We start from the raw sequence: 21,643 nt of genomic DNA on the forward strand, positions 1-21,643 counted from the left end.
ACAGTTGATACCTTGCACTTATTGTTGTTATTACATTAACAAATGTTAATCAAACATAAACATTACAGATCCAACCGTTACAAACATTACGCCTTCAATACATCTTATTGAAATGGATTGTGTAACCAATCCCTGTTACAACAGGTTAAAGCAAATACATGTATACTCACCAAATGACTGGGACGGGTGGCGTCGTCCTGTAATCCAGCTACTAGGAGGTCACGAATTGTGGATATTTATAGGCATGCACTGTGGATGCGATACTCCCTGGTGTGGATTAACGTCCGCACAAGTGATTACTACGACTATCCGCAGTACTATCCTGATAATTAGACCAAATCGTATATACCAAGGAAAAAATGTGGTTCGGATTCCTCTATAAACTGTAGGTCCCTTAGTTGCCATTAGCTGTATGGGCTATTAATTAACAGCTGTGTCTAAGGAATGTCGACCTTAGTCACTAACAAGACTACAAGATCGCGCCACTCATCCTACACTCATCTCCATTCATACTTGTCTTAAAATACCTACTATGTATGGTCGCCATTTCATTGAACAGTATTAACATGTACTTGTGTAGCAGTTATTACACATTTGTTACATTTAAAAATAAAGAGAATAATATAATTACCAGGAAGATAAAAGAACACAAGATAGAATAAATATCACATTTATTCAATTGTATAACACTATCAGTTAAATAAAAAACACAAAACTATAAGCTCTTGGTTCAACAACAAAAATCATGAATTCAAAACTAAACACACTTCTAACTAATCCTTTATAACTTTCCATGCAACAATGCAATATCGGATTTTGTACTTTTCAACAGTGATGAATAAAACGCAAGTTGGGTCTTGATGTGTCCATCAGAAAACCTCATAATCTAAAGAAAGCTATATTGCAATGTATTAACACTTTGTGGACACAAGTCAATCATAGAGTTTCATATTTGTAACACGATGAAACTATGTTCTTACCTAACCTAAACAACATATATTTGTATAGGGAAAATAACAAAACTAATTTAGTAATAGAATAGAATCCGCAAAAATTCCATTTGCTCTCTATTCTTATACTAAGATTCCGTTGTGCAACTCAAACTACCTATAAGGTGGTTTACTTTAGGAAAATAGGTGTTATCTAGTGCCAAGAGTTATAAACACAAAATATGATACAAGTGTATTACTAAACGTATTGGTTTTGTAATTTATGTGATATGTAATTTAACACATAGATAGGATTTACCCTTTTTATTTTTTTAAGATAAAGTATACTCTTATGAATACGTATTGAAAGTTGTACTGGGGTGTGACCTGATTGGTACCAAAATATCAATAAATATTATTTTTTAATTGTAGATAGTCAATAAACCACCATTGCATGAAGAAGATTATAACATACAAATCCTTCTCACTCTATTCAATTCTCTTGTTAAAACCCAATAACTGTGTCATATCTTTTGAAAATGCAAAAAAATCATTATTTTTTCATACAATATACATAATGGTTTTTGACATTTATTTTTGGCTCGTTATGTAAACCTAGTAATAATATTATAGGCCTACTTTAATAAAAAAATATAGTTGCATGGCACACTATTTCCATTATTCTTTCACTAAATACTACACATCTCAGGACATTTTTTGACAAGGTCTTACAAATGAATATGATTCATAAAAGAATCACATAATCACCAAACAATGTTGTTTGATAGTCAAAACCTATAAAATGCCCAACTTTATAGGTAAAGGTAATAGTAAAGAATTGCCGAAAGGTAAATGATAAATACATGATTCCTAAAGATAATAAACGCAAATCTGGCTGCCTACTAATGATTACTAAAATGCTAATCATATGCAAAAATACTACTAGTATGTGCTGGCTTGATGAGAGTTCAGTTTTATCATTCAATCATGCAAAGTACAGTTGTTCATTGCAGTAAAATTAATAGTTTACCTGAAGTGTAAATAGTTACAATCAATTTGTCTCAACAACTTATGGAACTTTTCAAAAAGGAAGGAGTGCTATCAATCCAAATTTAAAAAAATATTTTAAGTGTCCACTATAAATTTATTGGCTATTGAAAATAAATTCTCCAATGACTTCTTGTGAAATAACAATATCTTTCAGCTAATCTCTCACTTATTTTGTTTCAGATTGTCAAATGTTTATGTTTATTTTATATTCTTGAAACTAATACTAAATCTAATAAAGGCGGTTTTAGGGGAAGAAATCTATCCCCTCCACTTGACCACCACCTTTAAAATTATACATTAAATACAAAAAATTGTTGGGGGTGAATTACTATCAAACCACCTAAAAATAGTGAACAAAATATAAGAGTGTAGTTTACTGGTCAATTATTTAATTGAATTGAATTTATGCTTTAGGTTTTAGAACACATAAGAAAATTGCATTGAATAAGTCTGGCTAAATTTTACAGTGTAATGCAAGTATTTGTATTTGCAACTTAAAGCTTTATTCTAAGTCCAAGCTTATTTTTTTAGATTAGATTTAAATTGTTTTGTACATACAATAAAGTACCTGATGCATCGTTTTGGGGAGCTTAATTTTGATAAAAACTGGACTCGACAAGTTTGCAGCTCACAAAATTTTATAAGAGAACTCGACTTATAAATTCACTACTCGCACACCCCGAGATAATTAACGACAAATTTAAAAAAAGGACAGAATTTATAAAAAAATAATGAATCTAAGCCCTCAGCATGTCAATAAATCTACAACATAATATAGTGTACAAACACACTGTAAAGTGCCGAAGCAATTAAATTTTTAACTTAATATTTAGAAAAAAAGTAAGACAAATAATCATTTTAAAAACACAGGTTTTATTGTGCGTTTCTTAAATACACTAATAATTTTTCCTTGCATTTCTTACATCTTCTTAAATCTAAGAAACTTGAAACTTGAAATAAACTATCACAACTACAGATGAAAGACTTAAAGCAATTATTGACATTTTGTTTCCAAAATTGATCTTGACCCAAGTTCAAACAATATATATTGTCTCTTGTTATCATCAACAAATATTTTATCAAGGAAACAATGATACTCTTTGTCTCAACTCTTTGTAAGATGGTTATCACTATTACTAACACAACAAATCTTACCAAATCAGTAATCATTTTTCTAAAAGCATAAAATTGTTGAATTTTTTATTTGGTAAACATAATAATAAATTAAACCTTTTAATTAATGTGCAAGCCATTGGGCGGACAACAACTAACAATGCAAACAATAAATAAACTTCTAATACTTATAAACACTTTTTTATCACAATTTAAAAACTTGCATAGAAAATTATATCTATTTACCAAGTATCAACTTCAACTGAGTTTTTCTTTCCTTTCAACTGTATCGTCAACGGAGTTCCCACTCGGCAAGCTCCTCGTTGGACTAAAATCTTGCACTTTGTCTTCACTCTTCCGTTTCTTTAAAGCAAGACCCTCGTCTGGTTGTGAATTAGCTACGTTGTCTTCAGTGTCACTACAATCGTCCGCAAACTGACAAATTTCATTCACCGTTTCATTGAAAACTTCGCTCTTGTCTGCATAAACATGGTGACCAGCTCCCATGATGGTCTGAAAATAATTTTAAGTACAAATTTCTGTTGAATGTTTGATAGGAAAATTAAAAATTTTTAGAACAATTTACATTCAAGTGTTTTTAAGAGAAAAATACCATAAAAGATATGTCGCTGCTATGGTTGTATTGTGACTCAACTTATGGGCTCGAGAATATCTATTCTACTGTGAGCAGTTCAAACAGGGACTCAGGGCCAGATTTAGCATTTTGGCGCCACTAGGCCCAAATAATTTTCCGCCCCCTAGTCTGGTCACAGTTACTTTCCTTCAAACCTTTATTAAAAGCTATATTGTGCCCATAGGCCTATGTTAGTTGCTTGAATACCACTCCTCGGCAGAATTTTATCATTGCAAGTTTTTTTTTATTTACTTGTTTAACCTTAACAAAATGCTGTCTTAAACACTTTTAGGAATTTTATGCTTTTAGTAAATGCTCACGTTTGTGGGACTGAAACAAAACAACTCAACCGACCGAGCATTCTTGCAAAAACATGGCCATTGATTCCAATTTCAGGCCCAAAAACATTAACTCCAAACAGTACGTGATACCATAGATTAAACAAACTTCTTTAGTTATAGTTAGTTTTAGTGAATTGTCATCATTATGGATTAGCTGAAAACAATTCTTGTTATTTAAACCTAGTTTATCAAAAATAAAACGATCTAATCATAAACAATAGGTCGTCTCCTGGTTATATTACAAGAAATTAAAACACACATCATAGAACTAACCCTTAAATGATAGAAACAAAATTACGTCAAAACGTAATGAAAACTTGAAATGAAAACGTTTTCAGATTTCCAAGGCACCGTTTAACCCTTTATGAAAAAAGTATGCTATATGCTGGGCTGAGGCTGTACAATGTGCTGCCTGCAAACTATAAATTTTTAAGTGAAAATAATTTCAAAGATAAAATAGGTGAACTTTTAATTGACAGAGCTTTTATTCAATTGCAGATTTTCATTCAATTTTGTTAACTTACATCAACTTCTTGATTACTATTTTATTTTTTATATTCTGATAATTTAACTCTGACAATGCACCTATTCTGTATGTACCAACACATGTAAAGAATGTTATGTGCAAATAAAATATGTTTATGTCTATGGTGGTACAGCATCTAGGTTATATTTCCAAAGCAAAATAGAGCAATATTCCGGCCAACCATGATACCGATCCTTAGGTCTGAGGAGAAAATGACAGCATTAATGGTGCTTTGGGGGTATTAAATTGTCCTAAAACCTATTGCAAACTGAGATTAATATTTTTTTTTTAATTTTAGGTACATTCATAGTTTTTTTAATATTCAACACAACGTATCGTATATTTTAACTTGATACTGCAGATTGTTGTAAACTAATCAAAAGATTAGTTAATAACTTTTGTTTTGTGAGGTGAGGGTGGTAACAGAGTCTAGCACACATGTGCCCCTAATCACTCCGATCAGTAGCGCCGAGCTAGCAAAGTGGAAATACGATGCGTACCTCTCAGGCGCTCGTCAACATCCCTACAGCCTACCCGTATAACCAATGTTCGTAACCAAATTGATGCGTAATTCAGAAAAATAGTTAAAATTTTCTAACAATTATTATTTACTATGAACTTAAGAAATAGAATGCTTTATTAGTTAGAGTTAGAGTTTTTTTATCACCTATTTACTTTTATTTTTAGATATTTAAACAAATGTCCTCTCGTGCGCCCCTTGGGAGCTCGCGCCCATAGGCCGGGCCTATTGGGAAATCCGGTCCTGCAGGGACTATAATGTTCTACAGTCATAGGTTCAAACAAGGTCTATAATGATCTACAGTAATAGGTTCAAACAAGGTCTATAATGTTCTACAGTAATAGGTTCAAACAAGGTCTATAATGTTGGACAGTAATAGATTCAAACAAGATCTATAATGTTGGACAGTAATAGATTCAAACAAGGTCTATAATGTTGGACAGTAATAGATTCAAACAAGATCTATAATGCTCTACAGTAATAGGTTCAAACAAGGTCTATAATGTTCTACTGTAATAGGTTCAAACGATGTCTATAATGTTCTACAGTAATGTTCTATAATGTTCTACAGTAATAGGTTCAAACGATGTCTATAATGTTCTACAGTAATGTTCTATAATGTTCTACAGTAATAGGTTCAAACGATGTCTATAATGTTCTACAGTAATGTTCTATAATGTTCTACAGTAATAGGTTCAAACGATGTCTATAATGTTCTACAGTAATGTTCTATAATGTTCTACAGTAATAGGTTCAAACAAGGTCTATAATGTTGGACAGTAATGTTCTATAATGTTCTACAGTAATAGGTTCAAACGATGTCTATAATGTTCTACAGTAATGTTCTATAATGTTCTACAGTAATAGGTTCAAACGATGTCTATAATGTTCTACAGTAATGTTCTATAATGTTCTACAGTAATAGGTTCAAACGATGTCTATAATGTTCTACAGTAATGTTCTATAATGTTCTACAGTAATAGGTTCAAACAAGGTCTATAATGTTGGACAGTAATGTTCTATAATGTTCTACAGTAATAGGTTCAAACGATGTCTATAATGTTCTACAGTAATGTTCTATAATGTTCTACAGTAATAGGTTCAAACGATGTCTATAATGTTCTACAGTAATGTTCTATAATGTTCTACAGTAATAGGTTCAAACGATGTCTATAATGTTCTACAGTAATGTTCTATAATGTTCTACAGTAATAGGTTCAAACAAGGTCTATAATGTTGGACAGTAATGTTCTATAATGTTCTACAGTAATAGGTTCAAACGATGTCTATAATGTTCTACAGTAATGTTCTATAATGTTCTACAGTAATAGGTTCAAACGATGTCTATAATGTTCTACAGTAATGTTCTATAATGTTCTACAGTAATGTTCTATAATGTTCTACAGTAATAGGTTCAAACAAGGTCTATAATGTTGGACAGTAATGTTCGATAATGTTCTACAGTAATAGGTTCAAACGATGTCTATAATGTTCTACAGTAATGTTCTATAATGTTCTACAGTAATAGGTTCAAACGATGTCTATAATGTTCTACAGTAATGTTCTATAATGTTCTACAGTAATAGGTTCAAACGATGTCTATAATGTTCTACAGTAATGTTCTATAATGTTCTACAGTAATAGGTTCAAACAAGGTCTATAATGTTGGACAGTAATAGATTCAAACAAGGTCTATAATGTTCTACAGTCATAGGTTCAAACAAGGTCTATAATGTTCTACAGTAATTAATAGGTGCGAACAAGGTTTATGATGTTCTACTGTAATAGGTTCAAACAAGGTCTATATTAATGTTCTACAGTAACAGGTTCAAACAAGGTTTATTATGTTCTACTGGAATAGGTTCAAAACAAGGTCTATAATATTTTATCTATTTTATGTCTATTGCAATTTTCGATCCAGAGGCTAACCCATCATGAAAAAGGTCTATAATGTTTAATTTTTTTTTAATTCTTGTTGTCTAGTATGTTTAAATTATTATCTTTAGGATCCAATGGGGGGCTTTAGCCCCTATACTATACCCCCCCCCCCTCTTCTAGGAACCGCCACTGCAGTACGCCCAATACAGATTTATTGTTTATGATAACTAAAACTATAGCAAAGTGGTAGAATCTTCATAAATATCTGCTATGATACCTTGATAGCCGTGTAGCTGGTAGAAGACCTCTCTTTCATGATCATAGTGCCGGCCCTACTGTCCATCCAAGACCGTGAGCCGTACATTATGGTGATGGGGAGATTGTCACTGAACTGTTCTATCCTGTTGACCAGAGGGTTCTTTGCCCATCCAAGGCCAGAGTTGAGGGCATGAAAAGCACTTTCACCCCTGCAAAACGTCACAAATGTAAATTATCACTTGTGGTCAATAGTTAATTTTATTTTACACAATTATATCAGGCTAGCATAGCCACAGATTTATATATCTTATATTTATGTAGGCGTTTTTTATATTTTATGTATTTATATAGCCTATTATAAAATATAAAATATATTTTTAGATTTTTTTACCCATAAAAATTATAGCCTGTACCTTAAGTAAGACAATTATTGGTACAACCTATGAATAAAAAGGTCATAATAAAAATAACATAATAATACTCTCTGTTTATTTCTAAAATAAATAACTTATAGTGTAGTATATCTTTAAAATATTTGTTATTAATTTCATTTTTAATTTTTATTTTAACTATGCAAAATGCTAAAAAATGTGCTGGCATTTTATCGAACCCAACAGTCGGTTCCAGAGTTAAATAACCATGTAAATAAAAGGGTTGAAACACACTTACGAAGGTCTTTGTGCGTTACACTGGAAAATGTACTGTGATACAGCTTGTGTGTCTCCATCCACAGCAATCGAGAATTTGTTCAACAGATCAGGCCTCATCTTTTCCACCAGTTTTTGACCTGAAACACCATTAATTTAGGGCCCAAGAGATTCCTATTAATGATTTGTTGACAAATCAGCATTTTGTTTTTGACTCTTCTCCTGGCTACTCAGTGAGCGGAATTTGTTAAGTGACAAATAAAATGCTAAGCATCCCAAATTGTCATTGTCACACTCTGGCAGAGTTTTGGTGCTTTTAGAGTGGAAAAAAAGAGAAAACCCCCATTTTTGTAAACATAGCTTTTGTGTTTTTTTACTAAATTTTATTTGGAATTAGCTAAGCAAAATATTAGTACATCCATTACCAAGACTTATTGTTACAGAGTAGACTACTCAGATAAACAGGTTAAGTTTAGCGAATTTCCCACTTTAACATTCTAACGATTTTAAGCATGATGGTGGTAAACTATAAAATGGTAGCTTACCAAAAGGCCCCGCCACCCTTATGGCCCACAGAGGGTTGAGGGGCTCCAACGTAAACAGCAGGGCCCGGGCCCACCATGGCAGCTTAGAACGCTTGCTCTCCTCAGCGGGGGGACGGGGGGGCAGCCCCCATGGGTCTGCCAATATCAGGTGCTTAACCCTATAAATAACAAAATACTTTATATTTGTTATCAGTAATGATTACAATCACCAATTTAATAGTTAAAAATTAAATTATACAGGTACACAGAGAATTAAGAACAGACGGTAAACTTCATGGTACACTTAAGTGGTGTCTAGCACTAGTGCTCGTGTCTAGGGCAAAGTCCAACACTGCACCAGCAGCACCGCTCACCGTCATGTATTACAACGCTCACGTTGGAGGAAATATTTATAATAGTATAAGTAGTATATAATAGAAATATTATGTATAATCTATATAATTAAAATTAAAGTTTTGTCTGTACATTGCTTAGAATCATGCCGTTTTTGGTTATTTTTACGTTTCATAGCCTAAGAAAGCCGAAACAAGTCTTATCTCAATTTCTGTCTGTATGTCTGTTTGTCCATTCTGTGACTCCGTCTGTAACGCCAAAATGTCATTTTACGCGGCCTACTCCTTGAAAACTAGAGTACAGATCAAGATTCCAATTATTTTTCTGTATTCACTGGATTGGCAAGAGTGTCTTTGGCTATTAAAATATGGCCTAACTACTTTTGAAAAAATATAACGAACCATCAAAAACCCAATTTTGTTTGATTTTTGTCAAGTTTTCTCCTAATGTTTACTATTACATTTTATGAAATAACGAACAGCTGTTTGGATCAACTCTCACTTCTAGCTGTTACTGATATGTTTAATTGTTTACATTACATTTTGTTTACAAATACTGCAACATTTCCAATCACATTTTGTACGCAAATCGAAAACCATTCATTGAGGAACCAAGTACGTTAATTGACCTTTTGACTTGCATAACGGATTTAATCGATCGCAAGTACTATAATGTTAACTGTAAATTAAAGTAATCATCATCCACATCCAGGTCAAGAACCTGCAGATTCTATGTCTATAAAATTCAACTTAAGTTTTGATAACCAGGGAAAATACAGTAAATCAGGGTTGTATAAGACTGGGAAACTTAAATTTTTAAATAATCACCACTAATAGCCTACAATAAACAGCGTTTTGATCGCTGTTCTATCAAGTAAATAATTACTACAGTACTGCAGTGAGTGATCGTGGGTGTTGCTGCGACCCCGGAAGGCCTTTACGATTTTGTTGTCAACGTTACAAGTGAGATTAAAAATGTTTTTCTTACATAACGGATTTAATTAAGTGCAATATCATAGTGTAACCGTAGATGAAATTAAATAACTAGGCATCATCCAGATCAGGAACCAGAAATTCTTTGTGTATAAAATTGTTCTTGAGTTTTGATAACCAGAAAAAAGACCTTGAATCAGTGTTGTATATGGCTGGGGACAGTTAATGATCGTCGCCAAAAGCTTACAAACAAGGTTTCCACTCATTGACGGCGCTTCAATGGCGATTGTGTAAAGTGTAAAGTAAAAAAATCACAACTGCAGTGGGTGATTGTAACAGAGGTTTACGGATGATGCTAAACTCGCTTTTCCAATGTGTCACTTTCTGTACTCACCGTGTAATGCAATCGCTGGACCATACAGCAAATAGGCCCATAGCCCATCTCTTGGGTACGTGTACGCCTTCCTATTTATTCAAATAACAACCTTTTCGACAACGATCCTTGATACCAGTACTTTTCCATAGAATTTATAGCCTACCTACTTAAGAAATAAAATTACAAATGTCCAAAAACCCAACATTGTGTGATTTTTGTCACATTCAACTGACTACTATAAGATTCCCGTACGTAGATCGGGCACACAGCTAGTAGTGTATATTAGTAATTAGTATTGGGTATGTTGATATTTTTCTATTGCATTATTTTGTTTACGAATGTTGAGATTTTCAATTTTAAATAGATACAACTACTACCCGCTTACATTTCAGCCCAAGCCACACTAATAATAGTATTAAATACTATCATTAGTGTGGCTTGATCAAAAATTTTTGATCAAGATTTTGTTTGATATTTACTGGTTTATGGACTCACTGAGATTATTGCAGGTAAAGGAAGAGTTGTAACAATGAATACAGCACTATTATCATCGTTTCCTGTTATCATGGCAAAATTTTGCACATATCTTGCAATTTTCACGATATAAATCGTATGACCGCGACAAAATTAAAGTCATTTCCTAGGGATATTATCATCTTATCTTGCTTTCGTAGGAAAATGTTGAACATATCCTGCAATCACAAGAACACCACCACCCTTGCGAACAAGTATACTTGTTTGACTATATTATCCATTCTTACCTCTCAGGGTAGGCTAATGCGTACGCACCAGCCAGAAATCCACCCATACTGTGACCTAACAATATCATCTTGGGCAGTTTCATCTCCCGTCGCCATTCCTCCACTGACTGTACCAGCTGGCGCTCCACCTCCATGGCATCATTGCTGAAGTCTGGTCGAGAGCTGCGGCCGAACCCTGACACAGAATACCACCTCAAAACCTTTACACGCAAAACTTTTATTTACCTGGTTGAGGTAACAAAAAATACAGATGATAATTAAATGTTTATTGACCAATCAAAAATGGAATGAATTGGACTCATGATATCAGATCAATTCAAATATTTATTAAGTACTCAATATGTGTTATAAGTTTATGACATAAACTTTTATCAGGGAAAAGGGACAAAAAATTAAAACTGATGTATACGGTAGTGAGAATGTTTAAAATTTGTGATAGTGGTTTACAACACAACAATGAAACATGTCAATTTAAATTGAAAAAGAAAATAAATAACTTAAGAGATTGTTCTAAAAACATTATGGTTGTTGGTCATGGTCAAACTAATAGACGAGTTATCAGGTGCCGAGTTTACAGTACTTTCCTTACTACCATGTAAACCTGAAATGATAATGATCCATTGCATGTCTAAATCAACAAAAACTTCTTTGGTTATGCGAATTGTAAACTACTAAAATTGTACTATTGTAGGCCTATAAATAACTATGCAAAACATCCAAGCTAGAACAATTGTAGCTGGTCTATTTTAAGGATTGATCAATTCACATTAGATTTTTTTAACTGCATTCTAAACCCATATGTTATAATTTAGCAATCTAAAACTGGCACTTTGGTATTTATACGGAGGCCACCCAACCCCACTTTTAAGAGCCTAAATTAGAATAAATTGTATGTATTTGGTACGCAAGGATTGTTTGGCTTACCCAGCACATCAATGGCGTAGACGGGTCTGTGAACAGCAAAAGCATCCAAGTTGAGGCACCACAGCCCCACCCCAGCGCCTAGTCCATGCAGCAGCACCAATGGCATCCGTTGAGACTCCGTGTTGAGTGCAATGGTCCATATCTTGTCTGACGTTCCCACCACCGAGCCTATGTCAACGTACCACCCTCGATATGGCGTCTTTAAGTCTGTGGGACACGATTCAGTTACTTGGCTTCTAGGTAAAACCATCTGACGCTTATTTTTGACAGATGAAAAATCTCAGGTGCAGATTCAGGAATACAGTAGACTCCCTCTTATCCGGACTCCTCGGGACCGAGACCAGTCCGGATAATGGGTTTTCCGGTTAAACAGACGTCCCCAAAAATTTGTTAAAACGGACTGTTTACTGAGATATTCAACTTAAATTTAGGAGAGCATTGTATTTAGACACGTGATCACTGGTCTCAAATCTTTCCCACGAGAACAGTCGTTAAAGTACTGCCAATCTAGTCCGGTTAAACCAATGTGCTGATAAAAATTGTCCGGTTAAAGAGATGTCATTTCCGCCGAGTGTATTCCGGTTAAAAGGTGTCCGGATAAGGGGGAGTCTACTGTACAGGGATGTAGCAATGCAGTCTACAGTTCACATTTGGGACTACTTATACTTTTTTAAAGGTCTACAGAAGTTTAGAATTCATTTAGATCTTCTACATATAATATTTAACAGTCATGGCTCTTGCACAAATGTCAAGGATTAAATTAGCCTAAATATGGAGTTCATAAATCATAAGAATTAGTATTCTAATTGTACTCTAGAAATAAGTTTATTATAACTCTTTCCCTAACTAAACAAATTTTACAGTTTGTTCAACATTTGCAAAAGGAGTAATTGTCAAATTTCAAGACCCGGGAAAATAAAATGTAACACTCTTAATTACAGTTGAATTAAATTGAATAATTGTAATTTATTTAGTGGAAATAAATGGTCAATTGCAACAGTAGGTGGGAAACCCCACCCATCAAGGGACCTGCCAACTTCATGGTGTAGATCCTATAGCATATAAGCAAGGCCGGATTTAGAGAAAAAAGATCCCTAGGCTCTACTTGTGGTGGGGGACCTGGGCTTGCTGGTTTTAGGAGTATACAATTCCACATCCCCCCCCCCCCAATGAAATACCCCCGCCGCAGCAAACCTGCAGACTAAGCGAATTTCCATTAACCTGATTGGATTTACACTAAAATGCCTCCATAAAAAGAGCACATTTATTTCCTATTTAAATAGAATTAGTTTAACGAGTACTTAGGTTTGCTGCAACAGGGAGGGTAAAAAAGATTTTTTTTATAAAATGATAATAGTTAGTAAGAAATAAAAGTATTTTCCAAAATCGATCAAAATGTGTTCATAAACAAGCAAACTACAACAGTTGACTTATTCTCCATAAGAATAACATGGGAATTTCAAAATTACAATTTTTTTAATTTTCTCCGTAACAAATAGGCGCATAATAACGCTTCAATATACAAAATTATTTGTTTTTTTAAGCTCTACAAAATGATTTAAAAAGAAATTGTGAAATTTCGTGTTTTTAGGGTCAAAAATGGGAAAAACCTATTTTTACCCCATAAAACCCCCCATAAACCCCCGTTCCCATAGCCCGATCATGCTGGTTCGCGAACTCATTCAAGTTTATCCCGCCTTACACCTTCAAACCAAATTTTATCAAAATCGGACAAAAATTACTCAAGTTATCGTGCGGATGGACACATATATATATATATATATATATATATATATATATATATATATAGATATATAAAAATTTGAACGAATGGTGTTTTTGGCCTCTAGGGACATCAAAATGAAAAAGTAAATCAGTCCCGGGCTTAGGTCTTACCATGAGACCTACGGTAATAGCTACTTCCCTATAGGGAAATTCGCTAATAGTGGTCCAGAGATCTCCCCAGGAAAAATAGGAAATTAGGTACCACCTAAAACGATGGACCCACACTGAAAATAATGTAAAACTACACACCAATTCAAAACTATATTTACGATGATAAAACATGATCAGTGAAATTTTTTAGATTATAATTGTAGCGCAGGCCTCTTGGCCTATATTGTCTATGCTAAAATCCAGCCCTGCGTATATTGGGCTTTAAATAAATGATCCTGGCTAAAGTAAAAGCTGATCTTGGTCAGTAACAGAGCTGCACGGATCATCAAACTCCATTATACACTCATCATTCACTCATGTTTGAGTTAAAATATGCACCTAGGTGGTGTCCCCATCCCAATTAGTTATAATAGTAATAAGATGCAAATTTACCACTTAGGCATAAGTTTACTTTACCTTATTACCATGTCTTCATCTTTTACCCAATAAGGGATTGATGATGCAAATCCACTTTGTAATATGATGTATGTATATAAAATTAAGGCATTCGATTAAGTTCTTGCCGAAAAATTGTATAATGTATATTTTGCTTTTAGTTTTTAAGATGTTGACATGTCACCTGTTTTACCAGCTGTGCTGGGAAGAAAATGTATTGTGACAAATAAAGAATCTGAATCTGAAATCTGAATTTGATGGTGTCAGAATTTCGATCAATAGCCTATATACTGTATCACAAACCCCATGTTTAGAGATGAATTTTGTAGTTTGTTGTAGCTTTGACTATTAATACCAACAACAAGCTAGTTAATTAATATGACTTTACACCAACAATGGTCATAGTTCAATAAAATCTAACCCAAACCTTACCACAAATAATGTAGCAATCCAAAAGATAAACATACCGGTAATTTAGAAATGTTTGTTTAAATAAAGAGTTGACTAATTCAAACAAAACTATAGCTTACAAGAGAGAAGTTTCTTCTCTGCAACTCGAAGAACATTGGCAGACATTGGACACCACCAACTCCAACACCAACTGAGGATACTAAAAAAATAATTATTTATTAACAGCTGATAAAAGGCCTATGCAAAGATAATGAGGTTATAGAAATGTGTATACACAGAAACATCATATACCACTTTTTAAATCCTTTGACTGAACCGTTGGGTTCTAATTGAACTAGTGTCAAAACTAATATATATGCCTGATATTAACAGTAAACTTTCAATTAGGCCTACAGTTAGTTCCTAACCTAGGTAAATTTTGAATTATTTTGTTTCTACTATTAAGTTATAAGATGCTTAACAAAATATTTAATTTGTTTAGACACAAAGTTATTCCGAAATTCAATTCTACCACTAGAACTTTGTTCAGCAAAGAAGCTTTGAGAAACATTGGAATGTCAGTAGTCCTATCAGGGACTGGTGATTTGGTTGTGCAAAATTTTGAACTTTCGAGGAACAATAAAAGAACTTGGGATAGATCCAGAACAAATCACATGGCAATATCTGGATTAACAACAGGTTTTGTTTGTCATCACTGGTACAAAATTTTAGACAAGAAGTTGCCAGGAAGAACTCCGTCGGTCATTGTTAAAAAGGTAATCGCTGATCAACTCATTTGTTCTCCAATATGTATAACAGTATTTTTTATGACAATCGGATATTTAGAAAACTGTTGCTGGAAGCAATTGAAGAGAGAAATTGTGAACAAAGGTATAAAACTATACATCTTTGAATGCATTACCTGGCCTCCTTTACAAGTAATAAATTTTTATTTTGTACCAGGCAGACATAGAATGTTATATGATAATACAGTATCATTTTTTCATGATATATATTCTTCATTTATCAAGTATGAGGAAGAGGAAGATGATATATGCCCAGAGGACTGTGCAGACAATAAGTGAAACAATAGAAATCATGATTCTTGCATTTCATTGACTTAAATTTTGTACTAGGCTATAGTCTCTTAGTCAATTCTAGAGCTGACTTTTGAATGTTTATGACTTTAAACTAACAATATTAAGTTACTAAAACTACGGAACTAGGTAACAAGACCTGAAATCATAGACATCATTCTATATCTCACTTAATTTATTCATATTAGATGCACCTAAATGCTAATAAAAATTGTGATTTTACTTAAAGAGGTTTTAGTGGGTTTTCTTTAGCCTAACTATCAATAAGTTAACATTCATTTCCAATTTAGTGCTACAGCTACCGGTTTAGCATTAATGCCATCATTCTATTCATAGAATTAGAGAGCGAAGCTAATTAATAAACAATTTTTGGGATTTTATATAGTTGAAAATCCTATTTTAATGTTGAAATTGACAACATGGCAATCATTACCTCAGCACTAGGCTATGTATAAACAGTTGATTGTAGCTTCTTATCGCAAGAAAAAATAACCAACTATGTTAGGCCAAGGCCAAACTTGGTTTATCCAGATTTTTTCAAGATTTTAAATGTCATTTTACATATATATATATATATATATATTGATATAAAACCTAAACCTAACTTACACTGTGAAAAATTACATAGGGCTAAGTCCAAAGATATAGATAGGCCTAGGCTATTTAGGTTTACCAACCTTTGCCGTTGAATGATTATGTCACTGTCCTCAGCAGCCATAGCTCACCGTACACTTAAAACACCAAATCTTAACTAAAATGGTACAAGATCTACAATATCAGTTAGTTAAGTAACACTATGAGCCTAATTTGGTCTACTTTGTAGTCAGTTGCTAGAATGATATAGAAGACTCCAACCTGTTTACATAATTGAAGACACTCGATAAACTCCTTGGCATGTCTCACTGTCTGTCAAACTAATAAACAGATAAATGCCGTGTAAAATCGACCCTGAATAAATGACAAGTCATTGCTAAACTCAGAACTAACCTTGAACTCGCCAAGTGACATAATCTTCCTCAAGAAAACAAACAAACAAAAGCATAGCAGACAGGGCAGTAGTGTTGAGATAACAGCTGATGAATTGTACATCGAAAACAGCCGATATTGAAAGAGCATCTGGTAGAATGGTGGTGAATAGATTACTGTAATACTATATAAAATACACATATCTATAAGTGTTTATATTACTATCCTCTCTTCTCACCGTATTTTCCCTTTTATGATTTGCATAAATAATTGTATCATTAAGTATACACATTTTTTGTAACTAAAACACAAAGTACTGAGGCACGAAAATTGTTTCACTTTAGGGACGTTGTTGTTAGGGAATTTTTCTTGAATTAAACATTATGCAAGTTTATTTTTCACTAAAGTTTTATTTATAACCCGGGAACCAAAATAAAGCTAGCCCTATCATTTAAAGTCAACCAATTATAAGATGTACCGGTTTAACATTAAAAGTATATCTTTATACTTACATATTTAGTATGAGAGCATACAGTGGCAACATTATCCTCAGCATCAGCCTCATTGGATAGATCATCAGTGCCAAGACCCTTACAAGAATATGAGCTGCCATTCTGCAATTAATTATATTTAATTAATAATGTAAAAATACGTAAGTTATATAAATAGAAAGGTCTGCTTAAACCGATTACATATAAAAGCAGATAAAACATACTTGAGGAGTGTTTTATCTATGATAAAAGCATAAATTAGGGCAATTATAGTCACTGAATGTAAATACTGCATATCAAACGTGCTTACTTTCTTTGAATTCCATGGTTTCCAACCAATCCAAAATATTATATTCAAATGAAACTAGGTGTACCTCACCTGTGCAACTGACTTAGCACGCATTAACAATTTTAATTTTTCCCGTTCCCATACAAAACGGTGGTATACGGAGGTTGGAGACCACTTATTTTACAGTGCGCTGCGGCGGTTATGTTTAGGTAGGAATATCATAAATATGTTTGTAGGATTTTCCAAGTTTCGTTATGAATCAAACGTCTTTAAACTTAATAACATATAACGCTAATCAAGAAGTTATTTACTACTGTATGGATAGTTCATACAAAATTGGTTTGAAATAAATAAGTGTATTATTAATTTCCTTTAAATTTCCTTTTGAATTTATCATGCCGTCTCAGCCGATAAAATTTCATAAGTTTAGAAATAAAACCAAAGATAAAACAATCCCTTAGACATACTAGTGTTGGTTGGTCTATATAATAAAACGTCGTAATAGCATAGACTCAACCAAACTTAAGTTTAATCTATTAGGTATACTGATTCTTATCTTTTAAAACCAAACAAATTCTTCTGTAACTTCAAATTATTCTCCCTCATTTGTGTTAAAATACGCCCATATCAGATTATATTTTAAAAGACGCAAGTTTTGGGGGTTCATATCTAACACTACATTTACAAACTTATTCCAAATTAAATCAGTCAAAGAAGTTATTTCTGACCAATGCGACCATGGTAGAAATGAAAAGCATGAAGATCCCCGAGAAGAGTTAAAAATATTAATATCCATAATTATTGCCATATCTCTTTATCATTATTAATACCATAAACTTTATGGTATTAATAATGATACATCTTTAATACCTTATGATACCTTAATACCTTAATTGGTATAATATTGTAGCATCTTTTAGCTTCGTGGTATAAGGAATGCACGGTTTTTATTACCAGGAATTAAGACATATTTTACTGACATTTAATTTTCTTAAAGAGTACTCACACGGATTATTTTCTATTACATGATTATAGGGACAAAAAATAATCAGTCATTTATTCACGTTTATAAAAGTGAGTCAATCGTACCGGTACGTTTTTTTTATATTTAAACAGCTGTGTACTGTATTTTAGTAGTTGAATCAGTAATCAACGTACAATATCGGCTACATTATAATCAATCCAAATCTCAATAAAAGACTAGTGTTTGATTATCTTTTTTTATAAAAATAAAAAATGCATGGGATAGCAAATAAAAGTTGCCTTCCAATCCTTACAAATATAAATGTCATCTCAGTTACTCACCCAATCGTCATACAGGAAAAACCCCACTCATAAAAGAGCAAAGTCAAATTGGAGTTAACCTAATATTGTTGATATCCGAATCAAACACAACCAAAATGTTCAGAAACTCGTTGAAAATTGCACCTGATCAAATTGGGAGTGCAATTGTACGGGACACACATGTTGTCAAGTGATTGAGGTTATCTTTAGGTTTTGGATCTGGAAATGTAGATTGAGCTGGTGGGAGTGAGATGGAAACTGTACGGGGTTTTCTTATCAGCAAGGCTTTTATCACAAACAAAGTAGTCTGAATAGCCAAAGCTTGACCTTTGGGCTTCAGATTTGGAGTTCTCACGGACTATGACGCACACTTGCGCTTTCTGACGTCCTAATCAGCCATTGTTTGCCGCAGTAGCAAAGCAGCTATTTACAGTTACTCCAGATCTAATTTTTCTTGTAAATGTAATAGTATTTGTTGAATTTAGAATGGGAAAAGTATTGTGTTTTACTATCGTAGCCAGGAGGAAATAAGGTTTAGGGCTCTAACTTCTTGATTTTGTAATCATTTACCATTAAGGCCTCTATTTCTTTTTATGCAAACATGTTTTCGTTTTAATCAAATTTTGAAGGTTTGTTTGCTCAATTTAAATGCTATAGTGCGATTGCTTTTTACTATGTTTTCTTTTAATGGAAATAAACTAATTTGTTTGTTAATTTATTAATTTATCAATTTATTTATTAATTTGCTTGTTATATTATTATTCGCTAATCATTATTATTATTATTATTATTATTCGCTAAAACTTTTGCAAAACTTATGACAGCTATAGCCTCTCTGATCATACTACACTGGACCGAATTACACGCGGGTTGTACCAAAAGAAAGAATTATATCGGAGTGCAGGTTTTATTTGTATTTTGAAAATATTTATGTTAAATTGGTCAACAATGGAAATTAAACTTATATGGAAATTTAACATGGACCACATTTTTAAGCTTAAGACAGCCCACCCTGGCCATACTACTGGACCGATTTACACGCGGGTTTGTACAAAAAGAAAAGTTATTGGTCCTATATGTGCAGGTTTATTTGTATTTTGAGAATATCTACGTCAATCAGGTCAAAAATGGAAATTCAACTTGTCTGATGGAGATTTAACACGTGGCTAATTCTATATTAATAGAGAAGCGTGTTTAGTGAAAATCTTTTTTCTGAGCTCCTGTGCATCACAAAGAAAATCTACGCACACTGTTAGTTGCATGTAGATGTGCAGAATCCCTTTATAAATTAAATTAAGCAAAAAAATAAGCACAAAAAATGAATTTAAAATTTTAGAAGAATTAACATGGACCTTATGGGTTTGCCATATTGGTGATGAAATAACAACAAAATATTAACAGAAAATCAAAACAAATGGAAGAAATTCCAATAACATGTTTTATTTACAGCGGGTGGGGTGAAAATAGAGAACTTTGCACAATACTTGGTCGAGTTTTCAACCGCAGGGCGAGCTCTAGTTAGACCATGGTTAGACTATACATTCGCTGGATTGGGTAAGCCTCCTGTTGCAGTACCTGAATACAGACACAACACGTTAGGACCCAGTTGTACGATACGTCGTCATCGTACTGTACGTTTTGGGGTCAGGGATGGGGCGTTGTAATAAATACACTTGTTACATTTTAAAAGGGCTCAGAGGGCCGCAAAGGGTATACGGTGTTGACGGGACTAATACATGGTGTGGACTGACGTGAGGAGAGGGGATTTAGGCTTGTTCGGAAAGGTGGTGTGATGGTGGCGTGATGTGACGTCACGGGAAATAGCCATGAGCTGCTTTATTAGAAATATCGCCTGATTTTGCATATTGCCAACCTAAACAGAAATTGTGGTTACATGATGGTATGAGTATCAAACTATTGTAACATTATTGTACAAATTATCAGAATATGGTACAATCCTCCCCTCTTAAGTTTTGTGATGCTATCGGTTACTATAATCTTGAAAACTTACAATCACAAATAACAATACCAGAATATCTTATTAATTTATTATTATTTTTGTTTGCCAATCATTTAAATGAGAATGAGAATCAATCAATCATCAGTTCTAAATATATATAGGTATATATGGTCAAAATATTGAGATAATATCACACATTAAAAACACAAGTAAATGAAACACACACTTGAAATCATAAACCTTAATAACATTAAACATTGAACCTTGATGATATTAAATATTGATAACAAAAGTAAGGGTACACACAATTCAATTAATAAACATTTGAAAATCATTGATAAGGATATATAATAAATAAATTTATATACAAGTCATGTCCGGGTATTCAATTAAAGGTCTAATCTTATTACAGGTTTGCGCTCCCGTACAGGAAAGCGTCTAGTAGGCGTCTGTCTGTTTACATTTGGCGATTTGTTTACATTTGGAGGCGAAGCCAATGACCCCGCTCCCTCAATGTTTTGGTTTGCGTCAGGTGACCTAGTCAATATCGGAGTTTTCTGCCCGACTGTGCCCGGAAGAGCTCGCATACCTTCGCTACTGTTCCCTGTCAGTGTGTGGTCTGGCGAATTTTGCAATGTTGCCGATTGTCTGTCTGGAAGCGACGTTGTCAGATCGTTTTTGGGAAATTCTACTACTAAATCTGACTGCTGCCCTAGCTTAGACTGTAAAGCTATCAACTGGTCTATGTGACGCTTCCACTGAACGCCTGATTCTAGTTCAACTAAATAAGTTACAGGACCCAGTTTTTCAATAACTGTAGCCTCTATCCATCTTTCCCTTCCCCTGTAATCTTTAGCTAACACAGGTTGATTAACAAATAATCTACGAGTTGTGACACCACCATAAGCTGAAACTTGTCTGTTTTGATTACTACTAATGACATCCTTCACATTAGGTCTAATTAAGTCTAACCTTGATTTCAGAGATCTACCTAACATTAACTCTGCTGGTGTTTGATTGGTTGTGGAATGTACTGTATTTCTGTATGTAAACAAAAAATTTGATAAT

At 33.4% G+C, this 21,643-nt stretch overlaps 2 protein-coding genes across 4 annotated transcripts in view; one reads left to right on the forward strand and one right to left on the reverse strand.

Moving 5' to 3' along the window:
* Positions 1-21,643, forward strand: part of LOC128996124 (dnaJ protein homolog 1-like) — a 448,367-nt gene that overhangs the window by 367,227 nt on the left and 59,497 nt on the right. The gene's annotated exons all lie outside the window — the stretch shown is intronic.
* On the reverse strand, positions 655-17,160 carry LOC128996123 (1-acylglycerol-3-phosphate O-acyltransferase ABHD5-like). Of its 3 annotated transcripts, none has more exons than XM_054421237.1 (8): positions 17,064-17,160; positions 14,629-14,708; positions 11,768-11,974; positions 10,844-11,018; positions 8,442-8,599; positions 7,919-8,036; positions 7,269-7,458; positions 655-3,605 (listed from the first exon to the last, which is right to left on the reverse strand). In XM_054421237.1, exons 1-8 carry the CDS (start codon positions 17,126-17,128, stop codon positions 3,351-3,353), a joined length of 1,248 nt encoding a protein of 415 aa, XP_054277212.1. In that variant the 5' UTR covers positions 17,129-17,160; the 3' UTR covers positions 655-3,350. The 3 variants fall into 3 exon arrangements, with proteins under 3 accessions (XP_054277212.1, XP_054277214.1, XP_054277213.1); XM_054421239.1 differs by lacking the exon at positions 17,064-17,160 and adding an exon at positions 16,441-16,585; XM_054421238.1 differs by lacking the exon at positions 17,064-17,160 and adding an exon at positions 16,263-16,550.

The sequence above is a fragment of the Macrosteles quadrilineatus genome, unplaced genomic scaffold, assembly GCF_028750875.1.
Source record: "Macrosteles quadrilineatus isolate MER2022 unplaced genomic scaffold, UCM_ALF_1.0 Scaffold_6__1_contigs__length_79288215, whole genome shotgun sequence".
Classification (NCBI taxonomy): Eukaryota; Metazoa; Arthropoda; class Insecta; order Hemiptera; family Cicadellidae; genus Macrosteles; species Macrosteles quadrilineatus.